This window comes from Anas platyrhynchos, chromosome 2 (genome assembly GCF_047663525.1).
Source record: "Anas platyrhynchos isolate ZD024472 breed Pekin duck chromosome 2, IASCAAS_PekinDuck_T2T, whole genome shotgun sequence".
In the NCBI taxonomy this organism is placed as follows: Eukaryota; Metazoa; Chordata; class Aves; order Anseriformes; family Anatidae; genus Anas; species Anas platyrhynchos.
Genome location: NC_092588.1, coordinates 72,689,567 through 72,717,141, shown reverse-complemented (window position 1 = coordinate 72,717,141; position 27,575 = coordinate 72,689,567). Strand labels below are relative to the sequence as shown.

General features: G+C 36.4%; 1 protein-coding gene across 2 annotated transcripts in view; it reads right to left on the bottom strand.

The window, feature by feature from the left end:
- DDC (dopa decarboxylase) overlaps window positions 1-27,575 on the bottom strand; it is a 73,008-nt gene that overhangs the window by 17,205 nt on the left and 28,228 nt on the right. For both annotated transcript variants that reach the window (XM_005022746.6, XM_005022745.6), the window contains exons 3-10: window positions 27,234-27,347; window positions 26,479-26,598; window positions 21,274-21,408; window positions 17,717-17,860; window positions 9,761-9,827; window positions 7,582-7,676; window positions 5,635-5,702; window positions 903-979 (exon numbers count right to left, since the gene is read on the bottom strand). In XM_005022746.6, the coding sequence (XP_005022803.2) occupies window positions 903-979; window positions 5,635-5,702; window positions 7,582-7,676; window positions 9,761-9,827; window positions 17,717-17,860; window positions 21,274-21,408; window positions 26,479-26,598; window positions 27,234-27,347 (820 nt within the window). The remainder of the gene's footprint in view (window positions 1-902; window positions 980-5,634; window positions 5,703-7,581; window positions 7,677-9,760; window positions 9,828-17,716; window positions 17,861-21,273; window positions 21,409-26,478; window positions 26,599-27,233; window positions 27,348-27,575) is intronic.

The following is a 27,575-nucleotide window of genomic DNA, read 5'->3' as shown; positions in this document are numbered from 1 at the left end:
AGAGAGTTATGAAGGAACTTGAACCACATGTTGACATTGCACGGCTGTGACCGTCTCCACAGTTACTTGGTTATGACTTGTATGTGCAAAACCAGCTTTCTGGATGGCAAATGCCACTTTGTACTCACTAGGTATGTGCAAGGAGCAACACTAATCCATTAAGGAGCTTTGTACTAGGCCCAGGATCTGGAAGTTCTTTGAGAGCATTTTAGGAAACGCTTTTGTGAGCGTTTAGTACAAGACTGATAGCCTGCACTTACCTCCTTGCTGCAATCGATTTAAGAACGTGAGTGCAACAGGATAACAACCCAGATAGCTATCACCCAAAATAGAGCACGGATACCAAACACAGCTCACCCCGTCTCTGCAGTTTCAGGGAATGTTTGCTCATGACATGGATATTTGAAAATATGAATCAGAGCTTGCATGCATAGTGAAGAGAAAAGGTCAAGGACTTTAGAAAATCCAAAACCAAATCAGACTTTGAAACCATTCTGGTAAAATATATATTGGGGAATGCAGATTAAGAGACTCGATACATAGCAACCAATATTATATTTACTTGACTACAAAAAGGTCATTAAGACTTGCCCTGACAATCCTACAAAGAGTCAATGTTAAATACGGAGGTGGGGAAATCACAATATGAAAATATTGTGCTGTGTGTGAATGCTTCATAAAATGCCTTTCCCTCAACTGTTTTTTAAGCTAACTAAAATCCCACTAGACATGTTTGCACTTCAATAAACTTCCTAAAGTATTTTGAATATGGAAATAGGCTCTTAAACAAGTTAGTCAGTTTTAAGAATTTCAGTTTTCATCTTAAGTCTATTTTTTATTATTATTATTACATATCAGTGTGCAAATAAAACAGTGATAATCTTATTTAATTATAAAATTACCAGACTCCTGGTGGTGATGCTGCAGGTAAAGAGGTTCTAATTTAAAGGCACCTATTAAATCTGATCTTTTTTTCACCCTGTATGAAAGAAAGTAAAAAAAAAAAAAAAGAGAGAGAAATTAGAAATTTAAGGATTAAAATTTAAAGCATTAAATTTCCACAAGAAGCAAAGGAAAATTAAATGTGTTTAAACTGGCGTATTTCCTGAGCACAGCCTGTGCCATTTTCAGTGCTTTTTCACAGCAATATCAGTACTGTACTTACAAGAAGCAAGTGTAAGGCTCAGCAGGAACGGGCAGCATGACTGCATATTTAAAAACAGATAAGAAACAGACGCAGAGGATCTTTTTATGGTGATAGACAATCACACCAGAATGTGAGACTAGTTAAAGCAATGCTAATGTTTGCAGTCAACAGAAGTTGCCTTGAAATTACTGCAGTACAAAGCCGTGTGGGAAGAGCTGTGGCTTGCGAGGCACGGCACACAGCAGTGCTGGGGCTCTGTGGGTGCTGGCCGCCGTCTCGTCTCTCCGTGCCATGGGTAGCGGCAGTGGCAGCCGCCCGCAGGGCCTGGCCACCCTGCCCAGAAGCAGGTTTCCCTCTCGTACCAGCCTTCCTGGCAGCCTAGCTAGATGCAAGACACAACTGCTGAAAGACATCCTGCAGCACAACGTGGAGCTGGGAAGCGTACCTCGCTCTTGCCAGCTGGTGGGTGGTGTCACTGGACCACGTTTCAAAAGCCAAGGGGTCCCTCTCAGAGGGAACAAGCTACACGTTACCAGTGGGCAACACTCGGTGTGTCAGGCTGACTCACCTCTACCGATGTGGGGTTTTACATTGGCAGAAGAAGAAGAAATTAGAAAGCGAAAAAGGAAAAACCACTGTGTAATTTCATTAGGCCTATAAATATTTCACAAAGTAAGCAATAATTATGTCAACATGGGCACACTCCAAAAGACAAAAATCAAAACCTTTTATGATTTTCTGAGCACGTTTCTTTTTATGTTTCTTAATGCTTTAATGGAAAAGTGCACATAAAACCATAAACATTAAACATCTTAACCAAAGAGAAGAGCTTCTCTACTTAATTGCAAGGAGGGTACCAAGGTTAATTTGGCTTCAGGTACCAAAAGTACCCAGCTGGAGATAAGTAAGCACATAAAAAATAGTAGAAGACATTCATAATACTCTCAATTAAAATAAATAAATAAATAAATTTGTGTCCTGGAAACATCCTGTGGACAAAGGAAGTAAACTATTATCCAAAAGCCATTTTATTTAGGGTAAATACTGCAAACAACCTCTAAAGGTCCACTGCATCTAAAGGTTCCACTGCATTTTGATATGCTTGATTTCTTTGATATATTCATGTCACAGTAGCTCATTCCATAGGCAGCTAACCCAAATTACAAGCGATAGCACAGTTGTGTTGTGAGAGATTCATCCCTCCTCCTATAATATGCTGTGCTAATCAATGAAACAGATAACAATTCTGCAGGAATACCTGTTCAGGTAGAAGCTATTAAAATGCTGTCATTTTGCATCCTATCAAGTGTGGGTTGATGTATGGATTGCTATTAATATGGCATTAGTAATCTTTGAGATGTTCCTGTTTTTTTAAAAGATCGTGTCTTTTCCATTCGGGACCTTGCAGGTCTTAATCTGACAACCATAAAAAACTATCTAAAAGGATTACTAAAATAAATCCAAAGCCTTGACATAAATGTATATGAATCAGTTGAGCTGCACCTCTATACACAATGTCTAGATTTTATCATAAGTATTTAAAAAACCTCTTTGCACTAAGTGCTTGTGTGGTTTGATAATGGATAGAAGTGGTATTCTTAACTTCCTTTGCAAATATCCAAGGTTGACTGAAGGTTCCTGAACATATTTCAAAAAAAAAAAAAATCATTTATAAACTAGAATTTTTCAAAGGTTTGATGTTTGTATGGTAATAGGCTAAGATCTAGTTTGAATGGCATAAAAATCACATTTTAAGTACTCATACTATCTGATAGGGAACTATCTGGCTTGCACATCTGCAGCTTTTAGCAGCCTTACTCTATTCTCCACCTTTTAGTGATGTTAACAATTTTAATAGATAAAATAACCAGAGATTATTATACATTAAAAGCTAAAAGGAAAATTTCGCTTCCAGGTACAGAAGAGCATCGCCTATAAGCACCTTCCTTTAAAATACAAGTACAACCTCCTCAACCAAAAGTGAACACTTAACCTCCGTAAAGAGTAATAGAAAAGCAAAAATACTAAGACTTTTGCAACATGAATGTTTTTTCTCTCTCTGAAAGAAGACAACTCTTCTTTTATAACACTGCAGAATGCCAGTTAAACAGGCCAGAGTCACTAAAGGAATACAAAATTTGGATACCCTTCTTAGAGTGCTTATATTAAATTTATTAAATTCCTTTTTTTTTTTTTTTAAGAAACTAAATTTTTTTGTACATCACAAAGTTTCAGAATATTTTACAAAAGGTTTATAATCAAATTGCCTCCAAATCACAAGTGACATCAGTGTTACATATTGCACTGAGTAGTTAAATAATTACCTTACAGTATTTAATGGATGGATTTTCTTAATCAACTTCCAAGGAAAAGAAATGAGAGCATTTAATGGAGAAAGTGCTGAAATTACTAAATCACCCAGCAAGCCTGGGTGATTTAGAAGACTTTCTGTCAATGGAACTCAGTTTAATTTGATTCTGAAATGGTGTTCACTGTATATTGAACTCTTTCTGTATTATTACAAAATTATGATTAATACTCTACATGGATCCTAAAAGGACTACACAGTCATCACATTTACTTCCTACCAGGCTCCTTCATCCCTTATTACATTTAAAACAAGTTTTCACTTTTTCAGGCAGCATTACATCTGATAAGAGAGGTGAATTTTGGATGTAGACCTCAAGAAGTCCAGCTGGTCTTCTTTTGGTGATGGATATGGCTTTGAGCCAAAGAGCTTAATTTTAAATATATACCACATTCCATATCAGGCAAATAACACCAATACATAAATGCTTTGCTTGTGAATGTGAAGGCTTAATAGTAGGCTATAGTTGTGTAGCTTTGAGTAAGGAGACATTTTGCAAGGTCTCCTGAGATTCCTTGCAATGGAATCTTCATATCTATAAAGAAATAAATTTTATTTGATGTTTTTACCAGAAAGATCAAGGAAAAAAAAAAGTGAAAAACACTTAAAAGTATGCTTTCTTAAGTCAAAAGTCTAAGATCTGATAGGAAGAAGCTGCAACCTCCTGAGATGGGAACATAAAGTGACAGACAGTGTGACTATATATACGCTGTTTACCTGGAAAAGCCAGGTTAAAAGTTCTAATATTGTTCCGTAGGGTTATAGCGGAAAGCAGAATTAAAGAGAAATGAAACTGGTATGGACAAGACTCTGGCTCCTGACTGTCCTGTAAATACTAAAGAGAATGATGGTGAATTTTGTAATTTCTGAGAGCTGCTACTTTGATAACAATATCTTTAAATGATGTGAAAAATTTGGAAGAAACAAGCAAAGGTTCATCTTCTCTTTACTTCCATATGCAGAGAGAGACAGCCGGTTATGAGGCACTTATAAAGTGGAGTCCTGGTTAATTGCTGCCATTACTGATGAATCAGGATTGAAACCTAAGGCATTTACTTTAAGAAAAAGAATAAAATCTTTATAGCTTGGAGTATTTGAAGTTCCTATGTCAACAATAATCTCATATTCAAAAATGTAATGTATTATCTGAATAATAAACGTATTTGTGCAAAAGTCAACTTCGTGAAGGACTTTAAAAGAGCCAAAGATTAACCAAAAGCAATCGAGTGACCACTGTCATACATTTTTCTTCTTTTCTTCCAGAAAGAAATTAGTTTTATCTGGATGATATTTTAAAGTTTCATTTTTAACTTTCATTTTTTCCTTCTTTCATTTTTGCATAGATTTTCTTCAATTATAAATGAAATTGATGTTTTCATTTATTTTGATAAATAGTCTGCATTTACTGATCTGCTGTTTTGATAATAAGTATCGTTAGTCGTGATGCAGGTAGGCATTAGGTTCTGGAAATTTCAGTTCGGGACACAAAAAGATCATCTATTATGGGACCTTATTATTACTGCTATGGTTAATTCACTTTGTTTCAAAGTATGTCTACTGGTTTCTACTTTGGCATCTTTTTATATCAAAATGTAGTCTCTGCTGTCATCTGGAGAAACTGAAAATCAGTAAAAAATTGCATAAATAGTCCTTTTTGAAATCACCTGTTTTTCATCAGCTAAATCCCAATCATTTTTAGAAAGGGTTTTGAAAGAATCAAGACTCAAACATAAAGAAATGTTAAGGAAAAGAAGAAAAAGTTCTGTTTAGCATGTTGTTCATTGCATTAACATCCTTAAAGGGAGGTTTTTAATTTTTTGTTGTTGTTGTTGTTGTTTTAAATGGTCCCAAAATAGACCAAGTATGAATCTGCCAACTTTCCGGGATTTCTCTCTCTCTAGAGCACAATGCAGAACTCAGGCTCATTTCTAAATCGTACTTTAAACTTGGATTAAATGTAAAAGAGAATGTTGTAAATTACAAGAGTTAAGGATATCCAGAACTCCTCATTTCAATAGAGAAATGTAAATAAACGTCCACTGCTAGGAGGGCAGATTAATTTAACATGTGATTTTTGTCTCTTGCAAAGTTTCTGTAATACTTTTTCTGTAATACTTACCACATAGCAGAGCAGTCAAAATTCACTAGGAGCCACTTGTGAGGATTAAAGTTAAATGAATCTGCAAACTGAGAATAGATAAATAAATAAAAAATATGAAAGAGAAAAGGACCCATGTGTTAATGATGCAACTTAGTCAAATTTTCTGAATAAACCTTAATGATGAGTGCATTTCTGACTTGGGGCTTTATACATAATGTTCCTACTGATATCACTTTACTTAATAACTATTGCAGTTAAATCTTCATTTCATTTTGCGGATGGAATTGAGGTTAGGTGTGGAGCTGAACTATTGGTATTCTCAAAATTTTGATCATTTGCTAGCAATTACACCTTTTGGATACCTATCTTATGCAAAAGTATATATCTCAGTAGAAGCGAAAAAAATTCTGCTTCCTCAACAGTAGCTGCTGAGGTTCGTATCCCAATTTCCAAACCAATTCACTACACTTTCTATTTCCAAGAATATTAACATATACACACAAAATTCACATAAAGAGACAAATGATATAGTTAGTTCAGAATCTGTGCATCACATTACTCCATAAAATTACAAATGATCAGGAAATTATCTATTTTCTTTTTTTCTTTTTTTTTTTTTTAACTGCCAGGTCATTTTTTTTTAGTGGAAGTCATCTTTTCATCTAAGTCAAAAGAAAAGCCAACACAGAACAAGCATTCACAATACATGATTGCATAAATCATGGAACAAGCCAGTTTTACTTTACATATGTTTAGAAATGGCATCAGAAGAAACCCGGGTAGCTACTAAGACTGAAATCATGTGGGAAACACTTCTTCTGTAGGCTGTGTTAACAAAGGCAGAGGCCATAAGCCTTAAGAAGAGATGGAGGCCTGGCAGCACCAGGGTCTGACTACTCCATGTAGCACTGTTCCTTTCTCATTTACTTCTCATAGCCTTCCCCATCACTTGTAAGAAATTAACAATTACTCTCATAAGAGATTATCTATCTATCTATCTATCTATCTATCTATCTATCTATCTATCTATCTCCCTGTATTATGCATGGTAAGAAGCCTATTTGTGGTTGTTAAATATTTACTCTTATGACAAATGTTGGCCCAGACAAGGGATGTTGTTTCATTTCCTTAGGAACCAATAACAATAATTTAAAATATATTCCCCTACAGGAAATTACAACAAGCTTCATTTGCTGATAAAAAAAGGAACAGAAAGAAATGCTTTATTTGCTAGGGGGGTTTCCCTCCTCTTCTTTATTAGTCCCTACCTATCAGTGCTCTGTTTAAACTTCTGGCTTTACCAAACAGTAATATTTTCTCCACTGACGTGGAAGACAAGGACTTATCTGACTGTCTGAGGGAAGCAGCAGGAAATTGAAGTATCCTTATCTAAGCAACTGAATGCCAAGTAGCTCAGCAAGGGGAGGGAGAAGGAACACGAGTGCTGTTGGGGGAATATTTCATTTAGTTCTCTTGGTTATTAAACCCCATCTGTTTGAGATACAGCTACTGGCTGCATCCTACATGACTTTCAGGATGTAAGCAAAAATCAGGCATAATGAGCTCATTAATTTGTTGGATTTTTTTTTTTATTTTTGTTTCCTTTTTTTTTTTTTTTTGATGAATTAGGGTGTTACAAATCAAATACAGCTTTTTGGACATTTGGGAAAAAGCTCCCCTTTTCCGGATGATTTTGTAAGGTACTTGGCTGATTAACTGTTAGCCTTGCCAAATGACAAACTTTTACATGCTGTGGTAATTTGCATAGTCCCAGAATGCAAGGTAAAAAGGTAAAAATTATATAAACTTTGTTAGGTAATAGAATATACAGAGGTTTGTAGTGCAAGATGAAGAGAAGCATACTCAGAGGTTCTAGAAACGCCATTAATATTGGATGTAAAAAAAAAAATAAAAATCTACAGAACAGCAAGGTGTTAACAGGTTGCTAGAGAAGAAACACTTTACCTCTACTCCGTTTAAAAGATGCCTGAATTCAGGACAAATGAATGCACTCCCAGCATAGGCTGCATCAATATGCATCCAGATATTTTCCTTATTACCTGAAAAATAAGAATCAAACAGAAAATAAATTAAACAGCAGATTACAAAGCCCTGTTGATTTGCATGAAATCAAGTGCCTGAGAGATTTTCTTTGATGTTAGTATTTTCCCAGTTTAAAATTAAGACATGAAACATTGCTACTATTTGGGTTTCCATTAGTACATAAAGATGTATACATAAAACACTCCTCTTCTTCCTCCCTAGTTCTGCTATAGCAAGAGGGTCCCTACATATTTAGATTTTTCTTATTAATACTAACATAAAACATTAAATAACTTTAATGTAAGAACTATTACAAAATACACTTTTAAAAGATGTGTCTTGAGATGTAGTTACTGATTTCTATGGTAATAACACTACTTCATCAACAGGAGCTAGACTTCTAGCTGTGCTCCCTACTTCTATCTCATGAATCATAAACAAAACATATTTCTAAATATTTTTTTTCACATACTGATATGTGTGGGTACAGACTTTTGAACTATGTGAAGCAAAGTATTTATTTTCAGGACTGAGAGGAAGACTTATCCAAGAGCAAGCACTGAAAGGTTAAGAAAGGACTAATTTTGATTACTCACTGCAGAAATATTTTAGCATATGAGCCTCTCATGTATTTTCTACAATGAAATATTCATGCTCTGCTATTGATCATCTGTATTAATTCACATGGTAACAATTCTAGTCTATGAATTGTTGGCTGAAGCCCACATAACATCCTCATATTGGTCACCAACCAATTCTGATGCATATTTTTTGCATACAGAGATATAGCCATTCAGACCTGTACCTGGGCACCAAGTTCATGCACAAATTTGCATTCTTGTGAGCTACATTTTCTTCTTGCGTAATATCTTGAAAAGATATTAGTCTTATAATCCACATAAAGTAGGCTTATTTGAAGAGATGTTCGAAGTTCATTTGATTATTTATTTTTGAATATATTTTGTTTGAGACACTGCTGTTATTTTATAGTACTTCTGCTCATGTATATTAACATGAAGTACACACACAGAAATGCTAGCATAAGTCTTTTGATGTGAGTAGCATGTAATGCTTCTGCTGGCCTCTGCTGCACAAGCAGGAAGTCGTTGGGAGCAGCTGGTGAAACACACTATCCCTAAGAGTACTAGTGTTACTATTTTATTAGGTCAGGTCTAAAGGAATAATCTGAACAGCAAAATAATTTCTAGCTGCTAGGCAGAATACTACAAAACTTTTGTAGAAAGGAGGCTTAGGAGAACACTAAGTCTCTGGGTCTTCTGCTGGAGGGCAGGGAACCTTACAAAGCAAGTCACCACCACATAAATCTGAAGTATATTAGGCTCTACCTGAATAAATGAACTAAACATCAAATCTAGGCCTGTTTCTGTGAGGCTGCTTCTGATAGCTTATAGCTATAAATTGCCTACTCTAAATGTAGTGGAATATATATTGAAATTGGAATACATATGATGCACTTTGACTGCATTTTCACCAGCTAGCAAACGTGTGCTTCTGACCAAGCCTTGTGGCAGACCAAAGCTTGCCTCAACAGAAGACCATAAGTCAGAAACACTTAAGAGCCCATGACTCAGTCACTGTATTAAGTGCCCTGTTACTTAACACGTTTTCTTGCAAGAAGAAAGAAATTGGGGAAAAAGGAGGAAGGACTCAGGAGAACACACATGGATTTTTGGTGAGTATTTCCCTGCTTTTTGTAGTCAATAGAACCAAGCAGAAACAAAACTTTTGGTGCAGAGGAGGTTTTAGAGTCCAGCTTTTCTATGATCTGCATTGCTCTGGACGCTCTTAACAGGCAGAGGCTCTTGAGGAAAAATGTTACAAACTGAAGCACTTACATTATGTTTTCACTGAAAGTATTCCAAAATGCCCTCTCAAAAAACCTTGAGGCAATGTTCTCTGCAGTCCTAATGGTTTGAGACTGCTCGACCTCGTTTTAGAAAGAAAACTGTAACTGAGGGTCTCATCTCTAAGTAGCTTTATTGAATTCGGTCACTGACACTGCACAGTACCCTGGAAATGACTCAGCGTGGCTTAAACTGGTATCTGCACTTTTGGAAAGTAGCAGCAGACAAAGACTTACAAATAGGACCCAGCTCTAACAGTCTGTCAAAGGAGCAGCAAGGTGTGGTTCCAAGTGTTGCACAAAACTGCAGAGCCAAAAAAAAAAAAAAGAAAGAAAAAGAAAAAACTTGGTTAGTGTTGCAGCAAATAAAATTATTAAATAAGAAAAACTGCCTGTAAAGGCAACAGTAAACAAGGAGAATAGATATTATAGGACAAAATAATTTGATTTTAGCCAATATCTATCCTTCAATGGAACTTTTGGGAATTGATTTTTTTTCACAAAGCTTCCATGAGCTTCCATTGAGACAAATGGATAAAATAAATATCAATGCAAAGCTGACTGATGAATCAGCCATAGTGTTATATCAATGCTAATGTTATATATTTTCTGTGTTTTCCACACGCTTACCATGTGGCCTAATACCACAGAATCACAGAACGGTTTGGGTTGGAAAGGACCAGAAAGATCATCCGATTACATCCCCCCTGCCCACATACCAGTCCCACATATGCAATTATCATCAAAATGATTTGCAGTTTATGCTATATAGGGAAGCTCTGAACTGGAGCAACTCAAAAGTGCTGGAATTCCTGTTGACAGAATGGATCATTAAAAGTTTCTCTTTGAATTAAGGAGTCACACAGCTCCATAACAGATACTTGTAACTGATTTATGCTCAGGGGATCTGCAGCCTGGGACCTGTTCACCAGTAGCATATGTTTACTATAAAGTTTGCAAAGTTTTTTCCTCAGAGAAGCCTTTTATCCCAGATTCATCCTAAAAATCTGGAACCATGCTTCCTTCATCCTGTTAAGTCCTCATTTAATGTCTCCTGCTACATGACCAAAAGCAGAAGCTACATATTATAATGAAGAAAGTTTCACAGTAGTGAGAGAATATAATATAATCAAGTGAAAATAAGCTATGGTGATTTACTGGGAATATCTAGACAGAATTATAACCCAGAAACCAGATGTACCATCTTTTGCTTTCAGTGTTTTTCCCTGTCCTTCTACAACTAGACTAATTTTGCAGAGCTTTTCTATTTTGTGCACATTCAGGTCCCCCTGTGAGTTCATGACAAATCCTTTAAGAAGAAAAAGGAACACCTAGATGATACTTGTCCATCCACTACACCTTTCAGAAAACAAACATGCTGTCTTAGCAAAATATAGATACAAATATACATTAAAACTCCACACAGAGCATTTTTGGCTGGCAGCTCCATAATGGGCAGGTACACAGGGCCTCTGGGTTCACTGCTTGTCCTTGTCGCAGAAATAACACCGTCAGGAAAAATTTCCTGATGGGGAAATTTTTCTGATGCACCTCAGCTGGGAGGTGCAGCTGGTGGCAGGAGCGTGGGCACTGGGTGGCCTTTTGGTCTGTTCTCTTACGTGAGTAAGCACGTCTGTAGCAAATAATGGCTTTAGGTTACCTGCTGTGGCCTCACCGGCTTTTGGCTTGCTGTCTCTCTTCTTCTGAGAAAAAATAATGTAGTGCTATTATGCCAATAGCAAGTTGTTTGCCAAATCCTCTGATCTGTTTTAGCCCAATGCCACATTCAGCTTGACATTGTATACTTTTCTATTCTTCTAGCTTGGACATTCACATGGTATCTCTTCTGAATGGCACTGATACCTCCTTCGTTTTAGGAGTTCCCATTACACAAATGCTAATATATGTGAACTTTTCCAGGAGGATTCCTGAAAAAAATCTTTTCCCTTCTTTTTTAAAAGGTGATACACATCTACACAAAGCATTCCTGCTCTGCTTAAGCAGTCTGCTTGATATCTGCCAATATTTACCCTTTTATGTGTTCCATCAAAAGCACATCCTCACTTGAAAGTTGTCACTCTCTTTGAAGCTAGTGATTTTGTTAACATTTTCACTTCTACCAGCTATTGGATACTGGAGACTGTTAAGTGTCATCTCCAGTCATATCTTGAAACAGGTCCTGTACACATTTCAGGATAAAAGTTGCTTTTCCCTTTTGGGGGTTCCCTAACTAGTCCTAACACCAACTTCTCATGAACTTTAAAAGCGTTTATGTATTTTTTTCATATTTCCCACAAAGCTGTTTGTTTGCTTGTTTTTTCCTTTCATTCAATGAAACAAACTAGTAACAGCGTATTAGAAAAGAATGACATCTTAGAAAAATAATCTGATTTTCAAACAAAGAGTCAGTTAAATTTGATGGGATTTTCATTTGCATGTTCCAGATTTTTAGCAGATTTGTGCAAGGTGAGAGATGGTTGTTTAATACCCATTAAACTAGATTTTTCAAATTTACTAGAAAATTCCATACTAACATAAATATCCTGTAAAAAGACCAGGAAATTATATATTCAGAAAGACAGAAATTTTAAATAATGCATACCAATAATATTGAGTTGATTAAATCCTCAGTTACTAGAGATGTAAAACCTCTTTTTCAAGTGTGCTTTTGAACATATTTGCATCTACACTGTGCCATACACAGTTAATTTAAACTTCTTCTAGGCAGCTGATTTTTTCTATTAAATTGAACGTATTCAATACATATAAATTTAGGTACACTCTTAGAGGAAGTCATATACTGCCTATCTACTGTGCAGACCTGCTTAAATGTATTCATAAAAAATCCTGAAAATATTTTATTCCTTGCAGCTCACATGTTCCCCCAATTTGATAATTACAGTAATACCAATAACCATAACCAGATTTCATTGCACTAATAAAAAATGTCGGCTATGAGAAAAGTGATTATTAAAATAAGAAAGGGACAATTCAGTATTTTTTCTGTATGAGTCTACTAAGAACCTGAGTTTAAACAAATTCAGTTCAGAAAATGAGAAGCACATTGCAAATGCAGATAACAAACTTTACTGCTAATGCATTTTTCTCCCCAGATGATCTAACCTTCATCTATACTGGGTCTTCCCATATTCCTCAGACGCTAGAAGAACAGACTGGTTACAGTGCCCTGAGGTACATTTACGAGCTCTCTGGAAGTTCAATCATTCAATCATCTTTTGAAGGAGGTTGCCTTAAAGAAAGTGCAGGATATTAAAAAAAAAAAAAAAAAAGTTGCTCCCTTTTTTTCCTAGTAGAACATGCTCATATGAAGTAAAATAAAATATATTTATCACATTATTTTCTACCCGAGATGTTCCCACAGTCACGCGAAGTCTCTATTTCATCTTTGGCTGAACTGCAGATCTACAAATTGGGTCACAAGAAATACCATAATGAAAAATCAGTTTTTTTTAAAACACATAAAAAATAGTGGTTAACTGATTAGATTGGAAAAATACCAAAATAAAGTGTGCACTATAGAATTAGCTCTGCTTTTATGCATATATTTTATAATAATAGGTTGTGGACTTTCAGATAAGATTAGGGTGAATTGCTGCTGAGTCCAGCAATTAAAATAATCATGGCAATTTCACAACAGAGAGTTACAAATTATTGTTATTACGGTTGTAGTGCAGCTAAAGTATGTTCCCTCTAATCAGTATAAGGAATATGCTTCAATGAGAGATTATATGAGTTCAAAAATATGCTTAGTAATTTAAATAATGGCTTATTCTGTAAAGTATACCTCAGTTTCTAAAATAATTTTCTTGTCCTCTCTGCAGGTGTCTAAGCCTCAAAGCTATTTGTTTTAATTCTCAGAACCCACTTAAAATGACAGCATTTGCTCTTGTCAGGGCTCTCACTGCCCTGCCTCAGTACTAACCAATGAGTCTAACTTAATTTGTGACCTGTGTAACACCACGAAAATCACATTTGTGCAAGGGGTGGGGGACAGGCTGCGCGGCAGAAATGGGACTGATGGCTCAGTACAGCCTGCAGGCCTTGACTCTTTCAGGCTGCACACTTCAAATTTGACTCAGCCCCAGTTGCAAATACAAAGCAGCTAAAACGTGTGCATCAGTCATCCCAGATATTACTTTCCTGAAATCAAGAGCTGTGGCAGGGAACATGCATGAATCTTTATGATGCCTGAGAGCAATGACTCTCAATCATTTTAACCTAAGACCTCCCACAGCTCTTTAAAAAGATGCGGACACATACTGCATAGTTTCACCACAGAGCTTTTCATTTGCAATTAACTGAAACGAGACAGAACTTTCCATGTTCTCTTATTATTTTTATTTTCTCCTATTCAGTTGTTTGCCCGCTTGCGCTCATGGGAATGTCTGTGGCTTGAAGAAAACTGCAATAGTCCACCAAGCCACAGCCAATACCTAATGAAACAGTAATGATTCGCAAACTGTGGGCTAAGAAACATTGCCCTGTCTGCGTGTATGTGTCTCAAGAATACTTCTTCCAAATGGCAGTCTGTGGTCAGGATCTAAGTGCTAAGTCCTTCTGAAAAGATGGCTCCTCTGTCAGTCTAACTCTGATTTATTGTTTCCCGAGTGAGTCTGGATACAAACAGCCTCTTTCTTAATATCCTGCAGATCATCATTCAGACGAGTCATTTCAGCTAGAATCCGAGAGATTTCGTGCTGGGCCTTTGTTCAGCAGCAAAGAGATCACGTTACAGCAGCATGATACTGGATGAGCTGGCTGAAGTGTATTGTACTATATATATGTGCCAGCTGCAATATATCAGTGTTGATTTATGATAGACAGCATAAAGCCCACAGACCACTTACACACAAGGCTTGAATGCAGCGGGCCCTATTTCTGAATTCACTAATGCCTAACTTAGTGGTCTCCACATTTGGGTACCCCAATCAACACTCATCCAATGTGGAGGCCTACCTTAATCTGGGAGCATAGGACCCAACGGAGAAAAGCATTTAAGCACGTGCTTAACCTCTAGTTAATGTTTATAATTAATGACATGAACATGGCTTCAGCACATGCTTTAATGCTCCCCCTTCACTGGTGGCCTGATGAGGGGCTGAGAATCAGCCACACTTGGAAATCGCTCCTCAGTAAATCAAGGCATGTTAGGCTCCTCAGCACTTGACATGGTTAAGTGTATTGCTTGCATGGTCTGCCTGCTTAATGGTATCAAAATATGTCCCTGTTCAATTTCCACATAAGTATTTTGAAAGAGACATAATAACACAAGCCTGAAATTAAAAAAAAAAAAAAAAAAGAAAAAGAAATACAGGTAGAGGTCCGGGTGTATTGTTTGGCAGCAATTTACACTCAAGAAAGTGATATACACATTCCTAGTGCTAAAAGATGATGGATAAGAAATCAAAGGTTCTTAAGGTTCTTTTTAAAGGTAATTTCTCCCTACAAATAAACAAACAAACAAACAACAACAAAAAATCTGATTACCAAATCTTAAGTATGTGAAAAGCAAACTTGTAATGACCAGCTTGCTGTAATGACAGAACCTCCTTCACATCAAGCAAATGCACCCTCTGATTCTCCACTCACCTCTGCAAGCAACTTCAGTATAATGACTCCTCATTTGTTCACTGAATTTAAGAGCAGGACCATGCATATAAACCACGAAAATTTGCTTGCATTTTCCCTTTAATTCCCTACAAAACTTTTATTTTGCTGATAAGAGTGCATCAGCTTGGACGCAACCAAGATCTCTTCATTAGGAATTTTCTCTCTGCTCTTCCAAGTCTCTTCAGGCAGAATTTCTTCTGTTAAACTTTTTGCTTTCATGTTGAATCACTCCCCTTAGTGAAGGATCAGTGAATACAGGGAGACAAGGAATAAAGTGGCGTAAGGTGTTTCCTTGGCAATGTGCATATCTTTGTCACCAGAACAAAATAAAATAGCACCAAATTACTCAAGAACAAAAGAAATGGAAAGGCTTTTGAAATCTGCAAGCCAGAAAAGGGAGCATTAATACAGTGCATGGACTGCTGCTCAGCATGACAGAGAATTAACACACCTTTTGAGTTAAGAGGCCAACCATAAGGATAATGAGATCTAGTTTAATCTAAGCTGACATGTTTTATGTATACAAATAAATGGAAGACCTGGCACAGGCCATATTAACATAGACTGAGCCTGTGCTGCCTTTGAAAGCCTGTTTTGCACAGCTAAGCAAACAGAGGAAGAAAAAAACAACACTTGAATCACCTTTTGTAAAGGTGTTGCTGAATGCATAAAACAGAATTTTTTATTTCCTCTTGCTACACATAGAAAGATTAATAAATAATGAATATTTATGGGGGACAAGCTGTATTTTTTGCTAATGGACAGAAGACGAGGAGAAAACATCAACTTTCTTGTTAATGTGAGGAAATGTGATATAATGCTGTACTTGGAATTCTTTAAAATTAACAGAAAGATAAACAAGCAGGACCTTATATCAAATATTATGAGCTAGTGTAACATAACAGAGAAATAAAACACACCTTATGGTGTATCTCCACATCAACAGGAGCAGAAGAAATTTCATGTAAGCAGCACTATAGATGCTTTGTTTCTTAATCATAGTCTTTTGATATTACAAAGCAAATGATGGGATGTGCTTGGTTATCCCAAAGACTTGCCAATTCTAAACAGCCTCAAAACTTGCAGCATACTGCACATATGACAAACACTTTTCATTCTATTCATCCTCATAATACATAAAACTAAAGGGTAATAACAAGAGTAAAAAGATTACATATTCAAAAGGCTTTGTGAAATTTAAGCTTCTTTGTCCCATTTGGCACTTATCCATGACTGTAAGCAAGCTTAATCTGCTATTTTCTTTTTTTTTTTTTTTTTTTTCTGAAACAGTTCATAGAAATCTAAGTCACATTAGCACTTTTCAAAATGTTACCACATGAAAGAAAAGAACAATTGTTGTCAGACATGGCTTTTCTGGGGAGAGAAAAAAAAAAAAAAAAAGATATTTTTGACTCTGTTTAAAAAATCACATTTCTGAAGGAGCTTTTCTTTAATGGAAGGCCAGTAAAAACATATTATTGCTAGCATATTGCACCCACTTATAAGTCCATCCAGATCATGGTCTATTTCAAGATACCAAGTTTTGTAGAGGAATAATGCTTGGAAATGAGCAAAACATTTTTGATGTAAGGAAAAAAAAAAAGTTAGTTACTCCACCAAAAATAAATAAATAAATAAATAAAATTTGTGAGATGGTGTTCTGACCTGACAGAAGGAGTTGATCTGATGAATAATCAAATATTCTTTTTAATCAGGTACTGATCATAGAAGAACCAAACTATCTAATTGTAAGCAATCTACAACTGTTCTCTGTCAAAACTTGCAGGATTATGAGCTTTAGCTACTGAGATACAAACAATTTGCTTTTTCTGGAGTACTGTGGAAGCAAGAATCTCTGAAAAGGAAAGTAGACAGATAAAAACAATGGATGACACCTCAAACCGCCACAGCCAGATTTGCTATAGCTGACTTGTTAGAGATAAGTCACATACTCACAAATATCTGTCTGACAACATCTAATCTTGTTGATATTTGGCATACATTATGGAGGTTCCTTTCTTTGTTAAAGTAGTGAGGATGGGAAAGTGGTGGTTTTTTTGTTTGTTAGGTTTTTTTGCTTAAATTGAGATACCATCCTTTAAAGATATTGCTTGATTTGTTTTACATGTAAGTTAGAACCTGAAAAATCAAGCTGTACCTTTGTAGAAAAGGTGATTTGGAACTCAAGTGCCAGGAGATTATAATGTTGCAGGATTAGATGCAAATACAAAATTCACCTGAATTTATTCAACTGTCTAGTATAACTTCATCTCATTTTAAAACATCATTTTTGCCCACAAGTGCAACCAGCTGGTCAAATGAGTCGCTCCTCCTGCAAAGTACCTCTTAAATTTCAAGAATGCCCCAGATTACATTTATTTTCATGAATGTACAAATATTTGAAATGACTCTAGCAAAGTTCATGTGTATGAAGAACATTCATGGAAACTACTGATGGGCTATTCTGCCTATCAATCCCTCTGTTAGGAATAAGATCATCTCCCCATCTCAAAAACAGTTTATGAGAATAAATGCACTGATGAATGAAAATCCAGTACTCACAAAGAATGGGATAAGACCAGAAGCTTTGTCTTCATCCAAAACTTTTTTTAGGGCTGAACCACAAACAGTAAATTTATCATCTGAAGAAACATTTTTAATCTTCACACCACCGATTAATGCAGCCCTTTCCACTGATGAATGAGCCTGCAAGGAAATGGGAAAGTTTTAAGACAGACACCTTTTATTGGAATGTAAGAAGTTCATTTGAATTTGAAAGAAAGAATCATTTATTTAAAGTAAAGCAACACTTGAGACCCTGGAACTGTTGCTGGTATGTAACATATATTATTAAGGACTGTCTCTCTTTCTTTCATATAGATAGACACACAGACAGATGGGCGCACATATATATATATACACAGACTCATACACACACATACACAAATACACCACCAGAAATTCTGAAGTATTCTTAAAACTATTGCCATGGTCTCATTCAGACAAGAATTCAATTAACCTTAGTGAGAGCTTTAATTAACTTGCTTTCAATTAGGCAGAATTGATTATGAGCTTCAGGATTTGGCTCCAGATCAACCAAAAACTATGCAGATAATCATCCTGCCTGATAATAATTTAGTTGCTCGAGAGCATATTTTTATGGTATACAGCTTTACCAAACCATAAAAAGATATGTGACATGATATAGTATAGGCTGAGATATTGTCTTGCATGACCCATTTGTTTTCGATTACCTACTAAATAAATTGCTGTTCAATCATTCGTTTATTTTTTTAGGTAACTAAGGATTATTCTCACTAATTTATTTTGCATATAATCCATTTTATTTGGATTCTCCTACAATAACGTTTTTTTTTTAGAACATAAAGAACAACTCATAAGAGAGAAATAAATTACTAAGAATTTTTTTTAAATGTGAAGCACAATACAATAATAATGTATTGATAATAAAAGGTATGTTTAGCCACAAAATATTCTTTTAAGGCATGGCTAAACCAAAAAATCAATCAAACAAACAAAACTACCTTATCTTTCACCTTCTGATATTTCATTAATCATCAATAATTTGAAAAATTCTTCATCTTGTCATGTCCTGAATGCTCTCATTCATAATGTCTGTGCTATCCTTGTTGATTCTTGCTAGTGCGTACAAGAGCACTTACTAATTCTGTTCTAATTAGCATGTAATCATGGAGAAGATTAACCCAAAACATAAGTTGAACAAGACTAGATGAAGATAAAGTTTCTGCCTTTCAACTTCAACATATCCATGGAACACATTTTAAGGGTAGATTTACTATTAACTTGCACCTCAATAGTGCCTCTTGTTAAACTACTTCGGTCAACTAATTAGGCACCAGCTTGAGAAAACTTGGAAGTCTAGACACATGGAGCCTGCCTTTGAAGTGGAACACAATGTGTTTACCATAGTAATACAATACTTCATTCAAGTATACAATGGAAAGAGGTATTTTATAACCAAATTGTACAAGGTAAGAATCGTAAATAAGTAAGCTATAGCAATACACTGAGGTTTTTAGCTAGTCAGAACCTGAGAATTGCTTCCTCAAGTCTTCAAAATTGTAACAAAGCTCTTTGATAACTATAGCCATTTACAATTTTAAGGTTAAAAATACCAAGATTCCTTTGGATTACTGATCTTTAGGGACCTGCTGCTGACGCAGTGCTCAGCAAAGTACTCAGGAATCTCCCACCATCCTCAAGGACAGCAAGGAACCAAGCAGGAGCTGGTGAAATGAGTGGGCAGCTGCTTGAGGCAGCCAGAGGAAACAAAACAAAACAAAAGTTGATGAAGATAATGGTCTGAGAAAATCTGAGAACATCAAATGACTACCCTTACTTCTGTCCTGGTCCCAAACATTTGGGTGAGCACTGCCAGGGGTAGCTGGATGCTCCTCCCAGCTCTGAGGTCTCACATTCAGCAGCTCTCACAATACGTGCCTCAGACAGCACAGCCCCAGTGCTTCTCTCAGCTCCAAACCCTCAAGTAGTCACTGGGGAAAGCTTTGTTGCCAGTCCTGCTCTGTACTCATTAATACAAAGCAGAACAATTTCAATGGGAAAGAGACTTTCCTGAAATAAATGGAAGCTAAAATGATCTCCTAAGATATGCGAGATCTGAGTTCAGCTTTCTGCTCTGAGCCTCCCTACTGGTCAGGTCTTTGCCTCCTTCCTAAAGCAGTCTTGCACTGTTTCGCTCTGTTGGTGCATGGTTTTCTCTGCCACAGCATGGTTTAGGCTTACTTTCTTTTGTGGATTACTGCCTATGAGTCATGCAGGTCTGTTCTTAATGGAGAAGGACTGGCGAGCTCTGCAACAATCTGCTTTGAAAGATCAGCAATATCTTAAGGCAAATCCTTCGGTAAACATAAGATCCCCTGACCTTCAGCAGGCATGTAGGCCTGTCAGTTCTCATTTCAGGTCAGACATTTACATGGGGCAAAAAAATGAAAACAAGTAACAGGCTTTGTGCATTACGGGGTTAGAGTTTGAGCCCTGGAACTGGTGATCTGCAGAACACAGACCTTTGCACTCCAGACAAAAAAAAAAAAAAAAAAAAGAACAAAAATCACAAAAATCCTTTGTGTCATTTGAAAACAGTTATCTTTCTTCATATATTCTTGTCCTGATGGCTCTCACCTTACAACTATAGTCCCTTTTCTCACCAGCAAAGTGAAAATGCACTCTTTAATTGCTTTCCACTGCTTTATAACATACACTTAGTAGTAAAACGAGGCAAACCTAAAACCCAGTCATTTTATTTCATATAATCAGATATTACTTTGAATTAAACATCAAGTGCTAAGAATTTTCCTTCTATCTCATTGACATTTAGATAAGAAAATGTCACAGCTATTGAGAGAAGCAACACTGCTTGGCCCTTCAGTAGGATTAGAGTTTTAGAAAGGTAGGAGCAGCAGAACTCATAAGACTAAAATTTGCTTTCATTAGTAGTAAAAGCCTCTCACAGCCCTGGCCTGCTGAGAATTTAGCTTAATTCAGTCTGCTAAATAGCACTCACAGAAATCAAGGATTACATATTCTGTTTTCTTAGAAGATTTCTCAGCTGGATTGATGCATGGAGATTTTGGGCTTCTTCAAGTACTATGAAAAATTTGCTTTATATTCATGCAGTTGGCTTGTCTGTGTGCATGCACCTGCACTCGTGCATGCATATGGGGGAGAATGTATGTTTGTGTGTTTTCAAGTATTCACATAAGAGGAAAATAATGTGCGCACACATGGACACATAAGCCTAGATGTGAGAAAAGTTTGTCTAGACTTACTCCACAACTGAAATTAACACCTTACTCAAATATCTTTATTTACTTCAAATGAGATTTTTTTTCAGAGATGCAATACTTACGTGACACTGATTTCCAGATAGTTACTATTTGTATTATGGTAGCACACATACATTCCAGCCCGCTTATGCTGTACTATAAGATTTAAACAAGCAAAACCAATTAGTCCCCTATCCAAAGACACTGTACATTAATTCATTTGACTATTGAGATGGCTGAAGTTTTAAGTATAGACATTATGTTTCCAGGTCCATGTTTTTGAGAGGTACTCACCTGATCAGAAGCATAGGCCACTAGCCTGCCCATGATCTCTGCCTCTGTTAGCTCAGGGTTTTCTGACTGCACCCGCCTAATAGTTTTTGTTCTTGCAGCAAGCAGAGAAATCAGGGTGGCCTCGCTTGCACTTCCCTGTGGAACAAGTTGAAGGAAAATTCAAAAGGAAGACATTCCAAAATAAAAGTACCATTCTCTTTTGTATGAATTTGTGAAGTTGGTTAACAGAAACTGCATATGAGAAATTGCGGAATTTCATGCTTCCTAAGAGTACGCATGACAGCAAGGGAGGAAACTGTTTGACTTTTGTCTCTTCTTCCCTGATGCCTCTTTTTGTCTGCTCTCTGTAATTTCTATGCATGTTCAGTTTAGCCACCAACCTTGCAATCAGTGCTAGAAAGCTGGACTCACAGGCTTAAAGGCATGTAAAAAGACTCTCAAGAATCAGACATTGATCATCTATTGACCGGTAGCAATGGCAGAGTAACTGTTTATTTCTGCTACTCTTGATCTCCACACATAAAACTTCAATTAGAATCTGACTGACAACATTTATTTCTGTCAGGCAATGTGCGTAGCTTATATGATATTTAGAGCTACCCTGGGAAAGTCAATTGCTGTGGTCAAAAGAGAAAAAGCACAGAAAAAGCAAAAAAGCTGTGATTCAATATAGCTGACTGTTTTTCCAAGTGTTAGTTATATACTTTCCCTTCATCAAAAACAGATTAAAGGAACAGTCACCCAGTATTTCTGAATTGCACTGTGACTAACAAAATATAAAGAATTTAAATTTGTATTGGATACTCTGTGGCAATAAAAATGGGGAATTTTTTATTAACTGTTATGCAAATTTCATGGGAGAATACAAGTTTCCACGAGTTATTTTGTCTATTTTTCTCTAGAATAGGCAGATGAAACGTGCTTTAAACTGCTCTTTTAAGCTACGAGAAACATTTTGTAAGCACATGTTCATAAATGTCAATGCTTTTGGGTGTCCATATGCAAGAGAGAGTTTTTAGGTACTTTCAAAGTTGAGCAATTGTCACGTCAGCCTTCCTCTGCCAAGCACGTACCCCTGCAATGAAAACAGTTGCTTCTTTTAATGTCTCATAAATATCCCCAGTCAACAAGCTGGTTTTGAAGTGATGTTTCTTATTCTGTACCAAAATTCTACCCTCCCTGTACTGAAGACCTGTGTATACACACTAATTACAAAAAAATGATTAATTATTTAGGAAGTCTTATTTCTTCCCTGAGGATGGGCCTGATTCTAGATTTCATACAAGAAAATGATCCCAGTGAACTTAGACTTTCTCCTAATTAACACTGAAGTTAGCTGAGCTATTCATGAGAGACAGAGCTGCCTTTTACACATCAACATCTCAACATTGAGTAAGCCCTCAATCCAGCTGTAATTGAATGGAGTAAACAGGAAAAATGACAGCCCTTAGACATTTATTAAATGCATTGCCATGCTACCTTACAAATGAAGAACTTTCAAAACCTGATTTTATCTTACTTGAGCCATCTAAAAAGCTAGATATCTCAGATAGCCTAATTGTTAAGCGTGCCCTAGTACAGAGAGAGAGATAAGGTTTATCCAGAAAGCAATAATTCTGATTTAGACAAAATCCTGGCATGAGGTGACTAGTCCTCTAAAGGTGCCTTGTGTGTTCAGTGTTTAGCTGACAAAGTGAGGGATGAATCTCACATAGTGTAAGCTTCCTGATGAGAAATTTCTCTCATCAGATCTTTGTTACCAAAACTGTTTCTGCCATGCTCAGCACACCATTAGATAAGAAACAGCTGTGAGCTAGATTATGACAACTCGGGTCCTTGGTGGCCAGTTTTCTGAAGATCAAGGTATCAAGGAGGTATGAAGAATATTTTAGTCAAGAATGCCATCTGTTTGCTGACAAGCTGTTTGGTTTTTGTTTGTTTGCTTGTTTTGGTATGTGCACATTTTGGTTTGTTTTCTCGCAAGCTGTAAATAAACTCCTAAAGAACCCTGCATTACCAGAAGACCATCATAATGGGCCTGTCTAATCAGACTATACTGCCCAAAATACCCTTTCCAGTGATTCAGTAGATGAGAATACTTCTCATTTTTGCAAACTGCTGCAACTTCTTGTGGTGTTTATACAGTTTTTCAGGAAAGTTGTATGTCTGCATGAGGTTGAGCAACATGAAACCTGTGTGCACATTTTAGCCTAATTCCATCTTGTACCAGACAAGTCATGCAGAGCAACCTTTCTAAACCTAAGTTATTCACAGTAAAGGTCACTCTAGCACCCCTGCATTCAATATATGTGAAAAAAATACTGTTACTGTTATTTTAATACATATTTAAGGGGACACTTGAAAATCTTTCAAGTATATGCATAGAAAATGGCTTTATATATTTTTTCTTTGTTTTTGGAAATGTAAAGGCCTTGTAAAACTGTTAGTGTCTTTCCAAGACATATAGGGAATATATATGTTTAAGAAATGCGAACAGATATATCCATGAAAATGGCTGTAGGAAATTCAAAAGGTGAAGGCATTAATTTGAGACCTGGAAATTTAAGCCTCCACCATTCTGCAGACTGCCTGGCTGAGTGGGCTCAAGCACAGTCTCATTCTTCTGAGGAGTGCCACAAGATGTTCTGGCATCCTGGCTGTTGTTCATCCAGGCTGGTGCCTAATCAGCAAATGCAACAGTTCTTGTATGAATTTCATTACATGGAAGCAAGGCTGAACAGGAAAGGGCCTGCTGTGCAGCTGAATCTTGCCTCCATATAGCAAAGCTGGAATATAACTTAAAGGCACCTGGAAATGCATTTGGGTGTCTCTTGATAGATGCATGCCTCTTTACTCTGCCTCAGTTTCCATTAGTCACCTGTTTTGAATAACAGTGTTTGCAAAACCTGGTTTGTAAGGTCATTTTATTCATTTGGCACCATTCTTTCACTAAATAATTTTGAGGAAAAAATCCCGTGGTTCTTGAAGTCCTCGGCTTACTGACAAGAAAGATAAATCGGGAGTGTTTCTTGCCAGACCAAAGATAGGCTGAGTCTAATTTTGTTTCACTCTTAAAATACTTTTTCTTTGCAGTTTAAAGAAAACTCTTTAAAATTCAAAGTATGTACACTTTTCAGCAGTTTATCTAGAGTGAACAGCAGGATATGTGTGCTATGTTCAGACAAGCTTCAGGAAGAAAGTTGCTTTCTCATTTTTAAAAGCTGTTTTTGTCTCCTCTTGAATGCTGTATTCTGCATTAAGTGAAGGATGATGATACCTTTCCTTTTACCGCAAGCAAACAAAGGTTGCCATGGCAAGCAGGCTCAAGAGGCGGAAAAAATATCAGTAAGAGCTGATGTTCATGTCCACCAGAGCTCTGAACTGAAATTTTCTTTCATCTTCTGCCATTTTCAAGTGTCATCGTGCTCACAACAAAGTGCTTCATATTGACATAGACTTTCAGATGTAATTAAGAGCTAATTTTCACAGGCTCCATTTTACCCAATACTACAATAATTACTTGGTATTTACCAAGGGAGTGACTGGCACTTTCACACGCTCATGTTGCTCTTGCCTCATGCTTTCTTATTTATATCATTATTGTTTCAAGAGCAAGACAAGAAGATATGCAGCACAAATGACTTCATCAGAAGCAGGAACACAGAGCGCACTTTCGATTCTTGAAACTGACTGGTATCTGATGAAAATTATGGGCAATCCAGCACTGTCAGCCTGGAAGGACAGTATTTCCTCCTGATAATCATCAGGCATAATTGCTTGCTTTCACTGGTACAAAATAAATAACAGAGATGCATGACGAAAGCTGGGTTTCTTGAACATAGCCCCCTCCCTTGTAACTGTAATGAAAAAGGTCCTAGCGGTGGAAGCACGATGAGTAAAGAGTTACTCTGCAGACACATTGGTGTAGGTGCAGGTCTGCCTTGGAGAATTACAGCAGTTGAGTTAAATTCATGCTTGCCTGGAAAGGTGTTAGGCAGAATTGATTGGAATATGCTGTAGGCAGTTGCAGCTGAGATCAAAGAAAGAAGCCCCCACTTTTAGCATAAAGTTCAGATGTATTTTAGAAGCCTATCTCGGGATAAAACAGATTGTGCCCTCATCTCCAATCACAAGACTTCAGAGATTATCAAAGGAGTACAGAAAAACTATTTAAAATTCAGCCCTTGCCACAGAAAATATCTATTTTAATTAGATGAATAGAGTGACCAAAGTCTGTGCATTTGTAGAAACATCATGCACTAGAGGAACAAGCCATAGCAGACAAATACAATAGTTTTACTATACATCCAAGTTTGTCCACTGAGAATATATTCATTATTGTACAAATACTCTGTTCAGACATTGTAGGCTTTCATTAAGCAGTCAGCTTTCCAAAATTTGTTTTATTTTTTAAGATAATACAATTTTCAGGCTACAATGCAGTATCTAATGACAGAACCCTTTAGGCTCAAATTTTAAGCATCTTCATTTTATTCTAACTTTCTAATATTTCACTTTATTATATAAGGAAAACTTCTTAAAATCATATGAACTTATTTGAAAAAGATAAATAGATTTTTTTTTTTAGTAAGTTATTTCTAAATATAGTAGGTTCTTTGCTATATTCTTCTCCATTGCTTAATCTTTGACACTTTTCTCAAAAAAGAAAGGCTGTTTTGGAACCTGAGTGAAGCAAATACTTAAATGTGTTTAACTTGAACTTGATGGAAGACTTTGTAACTCCTTTTCATGGTGGTCTTTGCATAATCCTCAGGTATATTTATAGTTGTGAAGGGTTTTGTTGTTGTTGCTTATTATTATAATTATTTTCAAACATTAAACATTACTGCACATTGCTACTAACCTTCCCAGTGTTCACTTCACCTTATAAACAAAGTTCAATCTTCCATGATTTTTCAACATCGTTATTTGAATTTTAAGCACATATTGTGCTGTTAGATTGAGCCACTATCACTATATTTTTCGTGGAGAAGAGAATCTGAGAGCTTTGTTTTGTTCATTACTTTCATGAATGTTCCTACTCACCTATCATCATTCTCACAGTGTATCAGCCTTTCAGAAAACTTGAAAGGAAGCCAGGTGGCAGAAAAAAATAATCTTTAATTTATTAGTGTTTTGGTATGAAGGTTTTACAAAATTGTAAGGACCACATACGTGACGTTCTTTTTTCATGTCTGCTCTTACCTGAATGACTCCTCCACCTTGTCCATCTTTCCCAGCTAAAAACTCTTCAGGCAAATTAATCATTTTCCCTAGCCAATCCAGCATGACAGTCTCCAGCTCTGTGCATGCTGGACTTGCAGCCTGCATTGAAATACAGAACAGAGGGAATAACCTCATCAGGGCATGAAGAGAAATAGAATCCACCAGAGCAAGTCCCTCTCTTTCTCCCTCTGTCTTTAGACTATAGAGAAAACTCCATCAACTAAATTAGAGACCTGAAGGCCACTTTGTGCTTCGTGTTCCTAATACATATTTAGGAATGTCAGACTGGACCTCACAGAGAACCGTGACTGACAAATGTCAAAGCTAGGATTTACATCTTAACTGTTGGATTTTTTTCCCCCCACATCCAGTACCAACCCTTTCTGAGAAGAGCCCATCTGATATGAATGCTTTTTTTTTTTAAACATAGTTTACCATTCATCCCGAAGACACATTAAATAACACCACCAAGTGACAGGCAACAGAGTCATACTGTTTAATGAGTTACTGGTAAGCTTGTACTGCTACTACTAATTCTAAGTGCTGTTGATTTTTCAGGAATAAGAGGAGAATATCCTTTTACTACTGGAATCGTTCAGAGCATCTAAGTGAAAACAATTAGTCAAGGAAACTTACCAATAAAACTAGTCTTGTGATTTCACTGCTATTAATCAATGATTTCATTGAATATAGTTACTGAAATGCTTAAAATCATAATATCCCGATAAACTTACCCAAGAGAAGCCCACACATCCTATTCCACCACATAACATGTCTGCAAGAAGAGCTGGGAAGGAGCTGGCTGCAGGGAAATAGGCAAAGAAGTATGGACTGTGCCAGTGAGTCACCTGTAATAAGGGAAAAATAGTTGTTTTTAAATAATGCAGAGAGGATAAACAAATTATCACAAAATCAGAAAAAGGATTGGAGGCTGGGACCAGTCATCAGTTTCCTACTACCTGGCTGTAACACAGTATCACATTTTTTAGAAAAGCTTAACTTTTTTTTTTTTTTTTGCTTGTTTGTTTTGTTTTGATCTCCCTTTTACTCAAATTAGAAAGAAAATATTCAACTGA